This window comes from Dermochelys coriacea, chromosome 8 (assembly GCF_009764565.3).
Source record: "Dermochelys coriacea isolate rDerCor1 chromosome 8, rDerCor1.pri.v4, whole genome shotgun sequence".
NCBI classification, from domain to species: domain Eukaryota; kingdom Metazoa; phylum Chordata; order Testudines; family Dermochelyidae; genus Dermochelys; species Dermochelys coriacea.
The window spans coordinates 13128719-13144033 of NC_050075.1; the positions used below are offsets into that span (position 1 = coordinate 13128719).

General features: G+C 43.7%; 1 protein-coding gene across 3 annotated transcripts in view; it reads left to right on the top strand.

Moving 5' to 3' along the window:
- Window positions 1-2097: 2097 nt before the first annotated feature.
- VDAC1 (voltage dependent anion channel 1) overlaps window positions 2098-15315 on the top strand; it is a 29196-nt gene continuing 15978 nt past the window's right edge. The window contains exons 1-3 of one of the 3 annotated variants that reach the window (XM_038411872.2): window positions 2188-2206; window positions 3080-3180; window positions 14398-14467. In XM_038411872.2, the coding sequence (XP_038267800.1) occupies window positions 14401-14467 (67 nt within the window). In that variant the 5' untranslated portion in view covers window positions 2188-2206; window positions 3080-3180; window positions 14398-14400. The other 2 variants (XM_038411870.2, XM_038411874.2) reach the window with 2 other exon arrangements.

Here is a 15315-nt window from a genome sequence, read left to right on the forward strand (position 1 = left end):
TTTTATAGCGGGGGTTCCAAGAGCCATTGAGCAACCCCAGTATCTCTAGCTCTAGGGGTGCTGGAACAATTTTTATAGTGGGGATGCTGAGAGCCATTGAACCAACTGTAAACCCTGTATTTAATGGAAACTACTTCAAGCCAAGCCACCCCCAGCACCCCTAGTTCCAGCATCTATGTCTTGCCCTGAAGGAAGCAAGACTTGGGTTATGCTGGTCTCTGATAGCAGGGAGTTCCTCAGCTGAGGGCCTTTTGAAAAGGATGCATGTCCTCAGCCATGGGAATTTCACCCAGGGCTCAATCAGTCCCAATATTCCTGTTAATCACCACTGGTTCTCATTCATGAGTTTGCTGGAAATGGTTAACAATGTAAATCTCAGTGATTTTATCTGTATGACTTTGGGCTGTGCTCCCACCCGCCCCACACCCCAGTGGTTGACTGGCACATTGCTTGTCTCCCTCCTTGCAGTCCTGCATTTCAGCCTGTCTGACAGCTCCTTATGGATGGATGGCTATCATCTTTCATTTGACGTGGCCAATAATGAACTTCTTATTCCTCTGAAACTGTCTCTGTCACCATCACCTGCCTCAACAGGGGTCATTGTTAACTCTTCCCTGTTCCCTCCCTTTCCAAATTCAGCCACTGTCCAAATCCTTCCACTTCTTCCTCCACAATATTTTTAAGATCTGATTTTTTTTTAAATTTTCTCTTCAGATAGCTTTCTCCTCTTTTTCAGGCCCTGTTGTCTCCTGACTTGATTGCTGCAGCCTCAGCATAGTGGGTCTCCCTACACACACACATTGCCTGAGTCCATACAAAACGCAGCTTCTAACTTGATCTTCCACATCTGATCCAGCACAACCTTTCTGTCAAGTGTAGTGCTGACTACCACGCTGCATACACTTAAGCACGTGAAAAGCTTTATTTCCATGAGTAACCCCTCTGACTTCAGGGACTACTGATTGGAGGGAAGTTGCGTATGTCTGTGTTTGCTGGATCGGGGCCTTAGATTGTAAAGTCCTTGGGGCAGGGAGCATATTTTCCTCTACATTGGGTAGGATGCTGTGTTCAAGAAGCGAATGCGTATCACTTTCCGGTTCTACCCCCAGCACCAGGATACCACGGCTAGGTAGCAGACAGGGCAAATGTCTGCAGCAAAAAACAGAAGCCGAAACAAACACGCACCCTGTTGCCACTAGACCTACAAAGGACACCCTCACCGGGGGTTTTATTAGGTCCACGGTTGACCTTAATTTTTCCCCTTTAACGTGACAAGAGCAGGGGGCGCTGGAACAATTTGAATAGTGAGTAAAAAGAAAAGGAGGACTTGTGGCACCTTAGAGACTAACAAATTTATTGGAGCATAAGCTTTCGTGAGCTACAGCTGAGCTGTAGCTCACGAAAGCTTATGCTCCAATAAATTTGTTAGTCTCTAAGGTGCCACAAGTCCTCCTTTTCTTTTTGCGAATACAGACTAACACGGCTGCTACTCTGAAACCTGAATAGTGAGTGTGAGTGTGTGTGTGTGTGGGGGGGCGCTGAGAGCCATTGAACCAAACTGTAAACCCCTGTATGTGATGGAAACCCGCTTCAAGGCAGGGGGTGAGGCAGCACCCCCCGTTCCAGCCCCTGGGGGCAAGGGCTAGCACGCCCGCGGGGACGCCCAGAAGTTGGGGCCGGAGGAGCCGTCTGGGAACAAGCCCACCCGCTGCCCGCCCCAGGACTCTGCCCAGCACCGGCTTAAAACACGGGGAGCTGAGGAGCCTCCCGCCGCTTGTCAAGCCCCGCCAGGGCTCCGCACCAAGCTCCAGGGCGAGCCCCCCCCCCCGCCGGCCGGGAGCGCCTGAGGGGCTCTCGCGGGCTCGTGCCGCGCCAGGTCCGCCCCTTTCCCGCCAGCTGTCACTCAGCCCCGCCCCGCCGGCCGGGAGCGCCTGAGGGGCTCTCGCGGGCTCGTGCCGCGCCAGGTCCGCCCCTTTCCCGCCAGCTGTCACTCAGCCCCGCCCCGCCGGCCGGGAGCGCCTGAGGGGCTCTCGCGGGCTCGTGCCAGGCAAGGTCCGCCCCTTTCCCGCCAGCTGTCACTCAGCCCCGCCCCGCCGGCCGGGAGCGCCTGAGGGGCTCTCGCGGGCTCGTGCCAGGCCAGGTCCGCCCCTTTCCCGCCAGCTGTCACTCAGCGCCGCCGCCGCCGCCGCAGAGCCGGGCGAGCGAGGTAAGCGCGTGGGCCGGCGGCGGAGCCGCTCCGCAGCCGCCTCCCGCCCCGCGGCGGGGCTGCAGAGGTAACCGGGCGGCCGCCGCCTTCGCAGCCTGCAGGGGCGGGGCCGGGCCGGGCCGGGCCGTGCCTTGCGGAGGCCTGGTGCCGTCGGCCGCGCAAAGCCAGGCCCTTGCGGCTGCCTCCGCCCGCGGCGAGGCCTGGGGAGGGGCGCCTGACCCAGCCACCCGCTGCCTGCGGCCCAAAGGACTCCGCCGGTCGCCCCCCAGTCGCCGTCGGGGCGGGCGCAGTCGTGCGGCACGCAGCCTGGGCAGCTGGCACCTATTTTAGGCAGCGCCATCGCTTTGCCCGCCGGGAGCGGGAGCCCGCCGGCCGCCTCGGAGGCAGGGAGGGAGGGGCTCGCGGGACGGTGGCTGCAGCTTCCCCCGGCGGTAGGGGACCTTCTCTCTGGGGGCGGCACGCTCAGCGCTGTGCTGTAGCTGGCTGCGCGATCGCTGTACAGGCCCCAGCGAGAAAATGCGAGTCGGCTTCTGGGTGAATAACTAGACTTGAGCCGGTTACATCGCCGTGCAGGGCTGTGCCAGCTGATGCAATCTATACGTTGGTTTCACAGCCGGGATGATAGGGCTATAAATATAGTGCCTACATATTGTCACTTCTCCATTAGCAAGGTTTTACTGTTCATTATCTATACTGCATTTATAACTGTTCTTGATTGGATTTTGGGCTCCAAAACGTCCAGTATTTTCCTCTTCTCCCCTCTTCCCCCCCACCCCCACTTCCATGCATTCTGAATGTCCTTAATGACTTTTTCATGCCTATTTTTTGAGGCTTGACGGTAACAAAAAATAACACTTGCTGTTTATCCATCAGGCTGTTAAAACGGCAGGATCCTGAAATGTGAACTGCTTCAATTGGGCTCAGGAATGATATGAGGAAATTCCATAGCAGCTAAGATTTGCATGTTTTAAAACGTATGTGGAGGCAAAATAAGAATATTTTTTCTAACAGTTTAAATATACAACTATATAACCTTTTTCTGAAACAATGTCTAGCTGATAACCTTTGATATCAGATGGCTTTTGGTCCTTTAAACCATGACTTGCTATATGGTTAATGTAAATGTGAGCAATAATGTGACAGAGTGTTGGTTATACTAGGATACTTCCATGCAGTGGACAAAATTCTGTCATTAACGCTCTGTGCAATCCCATTGATTTAGATTGAGTTATAGTTACTAGGTGCTAATCAATCTGAGAGGTGTCTTGAAGGTAATTGTCCTTCAACCCTTGAAGTGTGTTCATGTTTCTGAATGGCCTCACTTCCTGAGGTGTGTGCTTCCTTTCATAATTTTTCATTTCCAGATGAAAGCAAAGGCCACTGGCTATCTCTCCACCTATATGGCGGTCTTGTATGATAGCATGACTCAGCACAGAGTCTTTGATGGCCAGTAATTTACCTTATTTTAACGAGCTCATTATCTTCCTTATTCTTGTGGAAAGTGTGAATAAATGATGGGGCTTGGTGGAGTTCCAGAAGTTAGGAAAATTCAGCATGAGATATTTAAAAGAACACACAAGAACTCCAACCCCCAAAATACTTGTAATTTTAAAAAAAGAAGTTATTTATATTTTAACTGTATTTTAATACTGGGGCAGTGGGCTAGTTTGAGAATGCTAGGGACTGAATTCCTTTATCCTCAGAAAAGGCTCAGCCTTGTGCAGCAGCCATGAGTTTTCCCCACCCTGTCCTGTCACAGCTGTGGCCTGGAGGAACTATTTTTGGTGGCGTGAAGTAGCTCTGTCTCCATGTACTTTGTCTCTGGCCATTAGTTAAAATAAAATTGGATTAGAACGGGTCCATGCTGTTGAGTTAGTCAGGCTATTTCTAAAGAGCAGTGATAGTGATACCAACGAAAACTGTTCTGATTCTGTGTTGCATTCCAGATTGCCTTGTGAGAATCAGAAATGAAAATTCTGTTATTCCTTGGTATGAATTGTGTCAGAATCTCTTTGAAAACTCTTTTTAAAATGCAACACCTTCTCCAGCTTTACACAAAAAGTCATTTATTTGGTCCATTTTCTGTACTCCTTTTTCTTCCATCCAGCCTCAACTTTTGTCTGATTGAACAGTTGAGTCTGAATTGGGTATGGCAACATGAGTGATGTCCCCAAGTCAGTATTGTGACTTCCCTGCCGGATGGTGTCGGCTGAATCTAAGCAGCGAGATTGCAAAGCCCAAACGTACATATTTTGAGAACATGGCAGATGAAAAACATAGAAGGAGAAAATGTATATAAGATTAAATACAGTAAATGCTTTTCTACAGTGTGAAAGGAACTAGCAAACAAGAATACCCTGAAGGATCAAATATTGCCCTCAATTTTAACTGGTCAGGCCCATTGATTTGAGGATGCACGGATGTAATAGAGGATATAATAAGACCCAGAACGTTTAGGGAATGCTCTATCCCTTCTTCAGTGCTTTGCCCATGCCTACTGTGCCCTCTGTACCTGGTTAGTTTGCACTGCATTGGTGATATAATTATGGTAACTCAGACTTTACTGGCCAACTAATTAATTGTCCTAATTCTGTTCCCATCCTTGTGCTGCCAATGATCACATTATTGCTCGCTGCTTCGTAAACATGTATTTGCATGAACAGTTGCTAATGTGTGGGATTTTATCTTTAAAGAATAGGATCCCTGGGACTTGTTCGGCTTTCACAGCTTTTTTAACTTTATTTGCCGCAGCAGGGAGGGCAGAATTGTATCCTCTGTTTTTTATTTAATTAGTATCTTAAACTTTACTACTACTAATAATAATAATAATAAAAACTCTTAATTAAAATTGTATTTACACCTATGTAACTGGGATCAGAATCACCTTTCTTTAATTCCCTAAACACAAATATCATTGAACTGTTCTTGTAAATATGTGCTAAAAGTTTTTTTTTTAAAATGCCTATTGCTTGATTAATCAAAGGAGTCACTAGAGTATGTTAAATACATCAGTATTTAAGAACTAAACAGATTACTTATTTGGATGATAATGTAACTAGTTTGAGAGGGTTTAAAATGCATAATATTTGTTCAATAAACTAAGAATAGGGCCCTTATGCTGCACACGGTTCCATGAACTCAATGTGGGATTACGGTTCAAGTCCCTGCTCTGCCAGAAACATCCTGTGTGATCTTGGGCAAGTCACCTAAACTCTGTGCCTCTGTTCCCTATCTGTTAAATGTATCTCCCTGTCTCACAAGAGTATTGCAGGGATATTGCTCAGATACTACGGTAATGGGTGCCGTATAAGTACCTTAGTTAGTTTGACTCTGCAAGGGCTTAGTGGTCCTCCTGTGTGGAACAGCTTGCAGGCTTTGGACTTGTATTTGAGTCATTATGGTATATTGATTTCAGTGAAATTACAAGTTGGGGCAAAATTTGGACTTTGGTTTTCCATTGATCCATAGTTCAGAGTATTCATAAATATGTGCATTTAGGCCCAGGTCCTGCAAAGACTAACATGTACTTCACATTTGACTTCAGTAGGATGACTTGTGTTTAAAGTTAAGCATATGCATAAATCTTAGCAATTGTGACTTGAATGGGCTTTTTATTAGGCTCTTAAATTTCTTTTAAAACAAGGCCTGGGCAGGCTTAGTTGTTTTTTTTTTTTCAACTGCGGGTAGTTTTTTGAGACCCTGAAGTCTGGTTTGTTTTTGTAATTCTGTAATACAAACCCACCATCCCTCCTGCTTTTTGAAAATTATTTGTAAATTATCTCATGGCCGAAGAATCCAGAACATTGTTCCAAGTTGTAACTTTCTAGCAACTATTTTGAAAATAAATCAAATTTCTTAGGTTTGTGGACTGTAAGGGATGAGGTCCTTGATTTGCCTTCCTTTTTATGCAGAGAGATTGTCGTTTGTCTCATAATTTGTGATAGTATGTCACTGTAGTTTGTACAGATAGTTCAGTGAAATCTATCGTTGGCTTATATCATGGCACAAAGCCTGCCTTTAAGATGCTGTAAAGGAACCCTGCTGTGGAAATGGTAATTGGAAATCCTTTGAAATTCAATAGGAATCACAATTTTCAAGAATTGTTGCATATATTCAAATGTATAAGTGAAAATTAGCCTGAACTGAGGTCTAAATCAAGACATCCTTACTCATAGACTCGCACTAATTTTAGTCCGGCATGGGTTTTTTTCCTTCTTATTTTTAAATTTGTGGTATCTTTTTTCCACCATCTAAATATTAGTAAAACTAAAGGAAAAGCCCATAGTCTATACAGGGAAAGTTCCAGTATCATAGCAGAGGCATGTTGGCTGGTGGCTAGAGTGCTGGACTGGGATCAGGAGATCTGGGTTCTGTTCCCAGCACTGCCACTGGCCTGCTGGGTGTTCTTTGGTAAATCACTTTGCCTCTGTGCCTCAGTTTCCACATCAGTAGATCTCAATGTAATAGCTGGGTAGTATCATCATTATTAATTATATCATTTCAGCCTCGCTGTGGGAAGGGAGGCTGCTAGCAAACATGTATTTAAAATTACTGGGTTTAAAAAAAAAAACACTTTGTATGACTCAGGTGAATAAATGGTTGTTTGCATGTAGTTGGGTAACTGCTGACACAGGACCCAAAAATTGTGCTATCCAACGAAAACTTGCCAACCTCACAATATTTGGAAACATTTAGAGCTAGATTTAGCCCAGGTGGAACTCTGTTGACTTCAGTGGAATTTTCTTAACTAGGGCTGAATTTGGCCCCTGTTGTCTACAATAAGTAGAAGCCACTGCACAGTCTAAAGCAGTCATGGGCAACCTGCAGCCCGTGGGCCACATCTGGCCCATCAGGGTAACTCGCTGGCAGGCTGCCAGACCGTGTGTTTACATTTGCACGACTGCCCGCAGCTCCCAGTCGCTGAGGTTCGCCGTTACCGGCCAATGGGAGCTGCAGGAAGCCGCGCAGGCCGCAGGGACGTGCTAGCTGCCGTTTCCCACAGCTCCCATTGGCCGGGAATGGCAAACCTGCGGCCACTGGGAGCTGCGGCTGGCCGTGCAAATGTAAACACGTGGTCTGGTGGCCTGCCAGTGGGTTACCCTGACGGGCCGCAGGTTGTCCCACACTGCTCGAAAGGAAGCTTCCCATTTTTTCTCTTTTGACAATTCTGAATTCGGTGCTCAGGTTACTAGTTCTACTGTGAGTCAGGCAGTCTGTTCAGAGTTTCCCCATGTAGCTCTCAGTGACTCCCAGTATTTCCTACCGTTTAAATCTTGTCCTTCTATGAGCAGGGATTGAATCGCTTCGTAGTTTTATGATCTATACACACAGCAGGATGGGGATAAGACCAGCACATTCAGTTTCACTTGTGACATAGTCGAGTTCACCTCCTCGTATTCCAGAGGTGAAAGACGAGGGCATGCGCTTGGTATGTCCTTCGTCCCTGGCCCTTTATTCCGGTTAAGCATGCTGCAGTCTTATATGATGTGATGGATTTGTTTTTCTCCTGTAATACAGTAGGCCTCTGTTGACAAGCTGATGTGAACAGAAATAATTATCTTTTCTTTGTCACTGACAAGGTTAACTACCACCTTATACACAGAATTTTTTTCACCAATTTTAGACACCTCTTTCTATGTTACTTAAATGATTTGCCTTACAAATAGATTTATAGTGGACATGGATTTAGCATTACGATATTATTTCTTAATTACAGTGATTGCATAAGAGAAGACTAGGCATCTGTCACTGCCCTAGAACCACAGACAACGGCTGCATTGGAGCAGTATGTCACAGCTGATTCATCAGACAAGCATGACTGACTCTCTCTGCTGATAGCTTCTTGGGGATAATATCTTAGAACCGAATCCTGGGGCCTGCCTCCGTTCTGTTACATTTGTGTAAGAGTAACTGCATTGCTGTTAGTGGAGTTGCACAAGTGTAAGTGAGAGCAGAATTTGGCACTCTGGAGTTTTATACAGGAGAATTATTACAAATATATAACTCAAACAATAATATTAACACACAGTCTTGCTGAAGACAAGTTAGTGTAAAATTTTGATTTTTAAGAAAACCAACTGAACCAATGTGCTCATAAGTGTGTATTGGAAATGCATATGGATACTAAAATGCTCCTTGTACTGAGAGCAATTAGGGCTTCTGTAGAATGACTGCAGATGAGTTGCCCTTCACAGCAATCCTAACCTACTTTTCAAATGTGGGGATTTTTAATACTGTGATTTGATGCTGCTAGGTTTTTGGGATTCTAGTGAGATTTGGCTGCTATTACTGGAAAGTGGCATTGTCTAAACTGTAAGTGGTCCTGATTCTGAATCGTCTCAATATGTCCAGGATTCTGGAGTTGCTGGGCCTACCTTGACTCTATTTTCTGTGAAGTGAGCTGTGCACTGAGGGCCATAGTTGTGCTATGTTTTTAAATTTGATGACTTGTTGTGGTCTGCGGAGCAGAGGAATATTTTTTAAAGTAGAAGCATCAACAGATTTGTAGGCTGTTTGTTTATTTTTATTTTTTTGCAGAATCACATCTGATGAACTTTTAAAAATGGTTTCCACTGTTGGGAGTGGAATTAAATCCTGGCTTTCATGCTGGGGGGGGGGGGGGAAAGCGCAAAATTCAGCCCTAATGTTGTAAGCAGCTTCAAATCTTTTGGAATATGGCCTGAACCTTTTATTAACCATTTACCTGCTTGATGTCAGCCTAACGTTCCTCAGATACTTTGTGATGCACCTGACTAAAAAAGGGTTTTCTGATGTGTGTTGTTGTAGCTGTGTTGGTCCCAGGATATTAGAGATATGGTGGTTGAGGTAACATCTTTGATTGGACCAACCTCTGTTAAACAGGGTTTAAAAGAGAACTGGATAAATTCATGGAGGTTAAATCCATTAATGGCTATTAGCCAGGATGGGTAAGGAATGGTGTCCCTAGCGTCTGTTCGTCAGAGGGTGGAGATGGATGAAAGGAGAAAGATCACTAGATCATTACCTGTTAGGCTCACTCCCTCTGAGGCATCTGGCATTAGCCACTGTCGGCAGACAGGATACTGGGCTGGATGGATCTTTGGTCTGACCCATTATGGCCGTTCTTATGTTGGTGAGAGGTGGAAAGCCTATCTCTCTCACCAACAGAAGTTGGTCCAATAAAAGCTATTACCTTACCCACTTTGTCTCTCTCAGGGTCTTTTGATGCATCCAGATACAATGTAGTCTGGGTAACTGAATCTGGATCTTAATATGTCTGTTATGCTCCCTTATGTACTACTTTATGTGCATTCTGAGAAGACAGTTCAATTTGATTTCACTATGTCTGTTTTGTACATGCTACGGTAGGGATTCTTCACTTATGTAACAGTAGGATCCTATTTTGGCAGGCAACAACTTGTTGAAGTGAACGCTTGAGGGTTTAAGTGGCTGTTTAAAAGTGCTGGCCAGGTATTAATGGGTGGCGAAGCTCATGTGGAAACAAATTTCCATTTTCCATCAAATTTCTGTCTGGGCAAAAATTACATTGGGGAAGAAAACTAGTAAAGCCTCTCCTACGATAGTGCTTGGGGTGTGCTATAGACCTCCGGGATCTAATTTGGATATGGATAGAGCCCTTTTTAATGTCTTTAATAAAGTAAATACTAATGGAAACTGCGTGATCATGGGAGACTTGAACTTCCCACATATAGACTGCAGGACCAATGCTAGTAATAATAATAGGGCTCAGATTTTCCTAGATGCAATAGCTGATGGATTCCTTCATCAAGTAGTTGCTGAACCGACTAGAGGGGATGCCATTTTAGACTTAATTTTGGTGAGTAGCGAGGACCTCATAGAAGAAATGGTTGTAGGGGACAATCTTGGCTCAAGTGATCATGAGCTAATTCAGTTCAAACTAAATGGAAGGATTAACAAAAATAAATCTGCAACTAGGGTTTTTTGATTTCAAAAGGGCTGACTTTCAAAAATTAAGGAAATTAGTTAGGGAAGTGGATTGGACTGAAGAACTTATGGATCTAAAGGTAGAGGAGGCCTGGGATTACTTTAAATCAAAACTGCAGAAGCTATCGGAAGCCTGTATCCCAAGAAAGGGGAAAAAATTCATAGGAAGGAGTTGTAGACCAAGCTGGATGAGCAAGCATCTTAGAGAGGTGATTAAGAAGAAGCAGAAAGCATACAGGGAGTGGAAGATGGGAGGGATCAGCAAGGAAAGCTACCTAATTGAGGTCAGAAGATGTAGGGATCAAGTGAGACAGGCTAAAAGTCGAGTAGAGTTGGACCTTGCAAAGGGAATTAAAACCAATAGTAAAAGGTTCTAGAGCCATATAAATAAGAAGAAAACTAAGAAGGAAGAAGTGGGGCCGCTTAACACTGAGGATGGAGTGGAGGTTAAAGATAATCTAGGCATGGCCCAATATCTAAACAAATACTTTGCCTCAGTCTTTAATAAGGCTCTTGGGATAAAAGAGGATCTTGGGGATAATGGTAGCATGACAAATGGGAAGGAGGATATAGAGGTAGATATTACCATATCAGAGGTAGAAGCGAAACTGAAACAGCTTAATGGGACTAAATCGGGGGGCCCAGACAATCTTCATCCAAGAATATTAAAGGAATTGGCACCTGAAATTGCAAGCCCATTAGCAAGAATTTTTAATGAATCTGTAAACTCAGGAATAGTACCGAATGATTGGAGAATTGCTAATATAGTTCCTATTTTTAAGAAAGGAAAAAAAAGTGATCCGGGTAACTACAGGCCAGTTAGTTTGACATCTGTAGTATGCAAGGTCCTGGAAAAAATTTTGAAGGAGAAATTGGTTAAGGACATTGAAGTCAATGGTAAATGGGACAAAATACAACATGGTTTTACAAAAGGTAGATCGTGCCAAACCAACCTAATCTCCTTTTTTGAAAAAGTAACAGATTTTTTAGAAAAAAGAAAAGGAGTACTTGTGGCACGTTAGAGACTAACAAATTTATTAGAGCATAAGCTTAGCTGTAGCTCACGAAAGCTTATGCTCTAATAAATTTGTTAGTCTCTAAGGTGCCACAAGTACTCCATTTCTTTTTGCGAATACAGACTAACACGGCTGCTACTCTGAAACCTGAGATTTTTTAGATAAAGGAAATGCAGTGGATCTAATTTACCTAGATTTCAGTAAGGCATTTGATACCGTGCCACATGGGGAATTATTAGTTAAATTGGAGAAGATGGGGATCAATATGAACATCAAAAGGTGGATAAGGAATTGGTTAAAGGGGAGACTGCAATGGGTCCTACTGAAAGGCGAACTGTCAGGTTGGAGGGAGGTTACCAGTGGAGTTCCTCAGGGATCGGTTTTGGGACCAATCTTATTTAATCTTTTTATTACTGACCTTGGCACAAAAAGTGGGAGTGTGCTAATAAAGTTTGCAGACAATACAAAGCTGGGAGGTATTGCCAATTCGGAGAAGGATCGGGATATTATACAGGAGGATCTGGATGACCTTGTAAACTGGAGTAATAGTAATAGGATGAAATTTAATAGTGAGAAGTGTAAGGTTATGCATTTAGGGATTATAACAAGAATTTTAGCTATAAGTTGGGTACGCATCAATTAGAAGTAACGGAAGAGGAGAAGGACCTTGGAGTATTGGTTGATCATAGGATGACTATGAGCTGCCAATGTGATATGGCTGTGAAAAAAGCTAATGCGGTTTTGGGATGCATCAGGAGAGGCATTTCCAGTAGGGATAAGGAGGTTTTAGTACCGTTATACAAGGCACTGGTGAGACCTCACCTAGAATACTGTGTGCAGTTCTGGTCTCCCATGTTTAAAAAGGATGAATTCAAACTGGAGCAGGTACAGAGAAGGGCTACTAGGATGATCCGAGGAATGGAAAACTTGTCTTATGAAAGGAGACTTAAGGAGCTTGGCTTGTTTAGCCTAACTAAAAGAAGGTTGAGGGGAGATTTGATTGCTCTCTATAAATATATCAGAGGGATAAATATAGGAGAGGGAGAGGAATTATTTAAGCTCAGCACCAATGTGGACACAAGAACAAATGGGTATAAACTGGCCACCAGGAAGTTTAGACTTGAAATCAGACGAAGGTTTTTAACCATCAGAGGAGTGAAGTTTTGGAATAGCCTTCCAAGGGAAGCAGTGGGGGCAAAAGATCTATCTGGCTTTAAGATTCTACTCGATAAGTTTATGGAGGAGATGATATGATGGGATAATGGGATTTTGGTAAGTAATTGATCTTTAAATATTCAGGGTAAATAGGCCAAATCCCCTGAGATGGGATATTAGATGGATGGGATCTGAGTTACTATAGAAAATTCTTTCCTGGGTATCTGGCTGGTGAATCTTGCCCATGTGCTCAGGGTTTAGCTGATTGCCATATTTGGGGTCGGGAAGGAATTTTCCTCCAGGGCAGATTGGAGAGGCCCTGGAGGTTTTTCACCTTCCTCTGTAGCATGGGGCATGGTTGACTTGAGGGAGGCTTCTCTGCTCCTTGAAGTCTTTGAACTATGATTTAAGGACTTCAATAGTTCAGACATGGGTGAGGTTTTTCATAGGAGTGGGTGGGTGAGATTCTGTGGCCTGCGCTGTGCAGGAGGTCGGACTAGATGATCAGAATGGTCCCTTCTGACCTTAGTATCTATGAATTACATCCAAGTCTGAAGCCCAAAAAAAAAGTAAAAGCAGCACCCTCTTGTGTGCATGTGATTGGTGACTTTTTGTTATGGCTTTAGGCCTTATATTAGGCCTAAACGTTTTGAGTCAGGATTGGTTATTCCTGGTAGAAAATTCCTTCTATCATATTTGCACTCTCCTTTACTGGAATGATGTCATTAATGTCACAAAACCAAGACGGATCTTAGGATTATGAAATCCTACTGCAATGTCTGGTGTTGATAGGCAGGGAGAAACCATCAATTTTGTGGTTTTTAAATTGTAATGTGTGGAGAATAGTGAACTTCTGTATGAAGGAAGAAGGTCTGTAAAACTTCAGGTCTCTTGACTTCGACTGTCTCCTTCAAAAAACGAAACAAAACATGTCAGGCTCACAGCTTCATGTCTTGGTGTTTTTTAAAAAAAAAAAAAAAAGAAAAAAAAAAGGGCAGTTTTCTTTTCCCCGACATAGCATATCCTACAAACCTCTGTGGGTGTGGGGAGAGAGGGGAAATGTGATGAATCCTTTATTCTTGCTGGCAGGTATTAAACTAGCAGGGGCAAGCTCTGCTGAGTGCATACAACTTGAAGAGCTGTTTGAAAATCTGGGCCAAAGCCGATGGTTCTCAGGATATCCATGCCAAACAAAGCTTCTCATACAGTCACCTCTCCCAGGCTCCATTTTCCCTCATCTCCTGGCATGCCTCAGAGTTTGCGTGGTGCTCTGATTTTGTATCTAGTTGGTATGGAGGGGTAGCCAGTGGCTGCCTGTTTGGGTGTGTATTGTAGCCGCTCTATTCCCTATGCAATCCCCTCAATTCCAGTTTTGCATAGTGAATTCAGTTTTTCTTCCCACTGAGCAACAGAAGGGAACCGAGGGATCAATGTCTAAGGAGGTTTAAAAATCTGATCCAGGAGCAGCAGTAATAACTAAGTAAAAGAAAGTTTAGGGTAAAGAATAGCCATTCTTAGGTTTTTTTTCCTGGCATAAATTGTATCCTGTTGGACTATGTAACAGAGGAGCTTACTTTACTCTGTGCTTGGAATCACATCCTCTGAGTTGGAGGGATTTTGGTGCAACTGATTATAGAGGTTAGCCCATGTTAGGCATGTTCTGAATTAAACCTGGATTGCTCACAGTCCCAATTGATTGTGATACTCACCTTGATTAATGGCAAGTAGCGAACATAAAGAGAAACTTTAATGAGAACAAAAACCAGGAAGTAGATCATGCAGTTCTTCTTGTAAAAGCAACAGCATTTAATTGTCTTCAAAGGCACAAAGTTTCTTCACATTTTACTACCCTTTTTGTATTTGTTTTGCAGACTGTTTCTGATTCAACATGGCATATATGCCTCAGTGACTAATACTGGCCAATAAAGAAAATATCAGTATCGCTGCTGATACTTTATCCAGCTCTATAGCTAATTGAGAGCTGATGGTTGGAAAAAGGAGAGTGGCTGTACTGGAGTTTTGCTTAAATTATCAGCTAGAATCTAAATATTGTAATCTCTGTTGTTGTTTTTGCAGAAAATGGCTGTTCCACCTGCTTACGCTGATCTAGGAAAATCTGCCAGAGATGTTTTCACCAAGGGCTATGGTAAATAATAACAGGAGGAGCTCAAAAGTTTTTTGCACTGAATAACCAACTCCTGAAGCTGTCTTCCTAAGATTTTTACTCTCTTCCCTACTAGACATTTCAGTACATTCTATTAGAACCCATTACCTGGTTTCTGCTACTGTGGTCTCCATAGGTTATTAATGAAGAACCAGTAATCCCAGGAACTGGTCAACCAATAGACCTGTTATAAAACCTAATAACTAGCTGAAACCAGGGGCAATCAATTGAAAAATCTCATCTGAAATTTCCACCCAGTCTTAATCAGATTTGTTTTGAGCTGGTGACAGCTTGACTGCTAATTTGAGTGACTTCTGTGATGAAGACATTTTTAAGTATTTTGCAGATAATAATATTTGGGTTCAGGCTGAGCTTTCTGGCTGAGTTTGAATATTGGAGGAATTGCATCCCACAAGCTGAGATTTAGAGTGATGTCCATCCTGGCTGGTAAAGACCAGTAGCGAGCTTCTTGTTTTCTTGTCGTTGGAGATCATCAATGCCTCCCTTATGGCACTCTCTGTTTTGAAGGGAACTGGTGTATAGTACTTTTTATGGGCCAGATTACAATCCCCGTACTCATGTTGAACATTACCTTACTCTGTGCATGGTATCACTGAAATCAATAGAGTTATTTGTGGAGCAAGAGACTCTCTTCAGTAGTAGTAGAGGTATTCCAATCCAGCATTGTGTAAGTAGCACCACTGAAATCACTATGACTAGTGTAGGAAGGTGCTACCTAATACGAATATAAAAGGAGCAGCTGTCGACCTCTTGTATAAATCCTAATTTTCTTAGATGGTTCAAAGGAGATGTAGCTGGGAGCTGTAAGA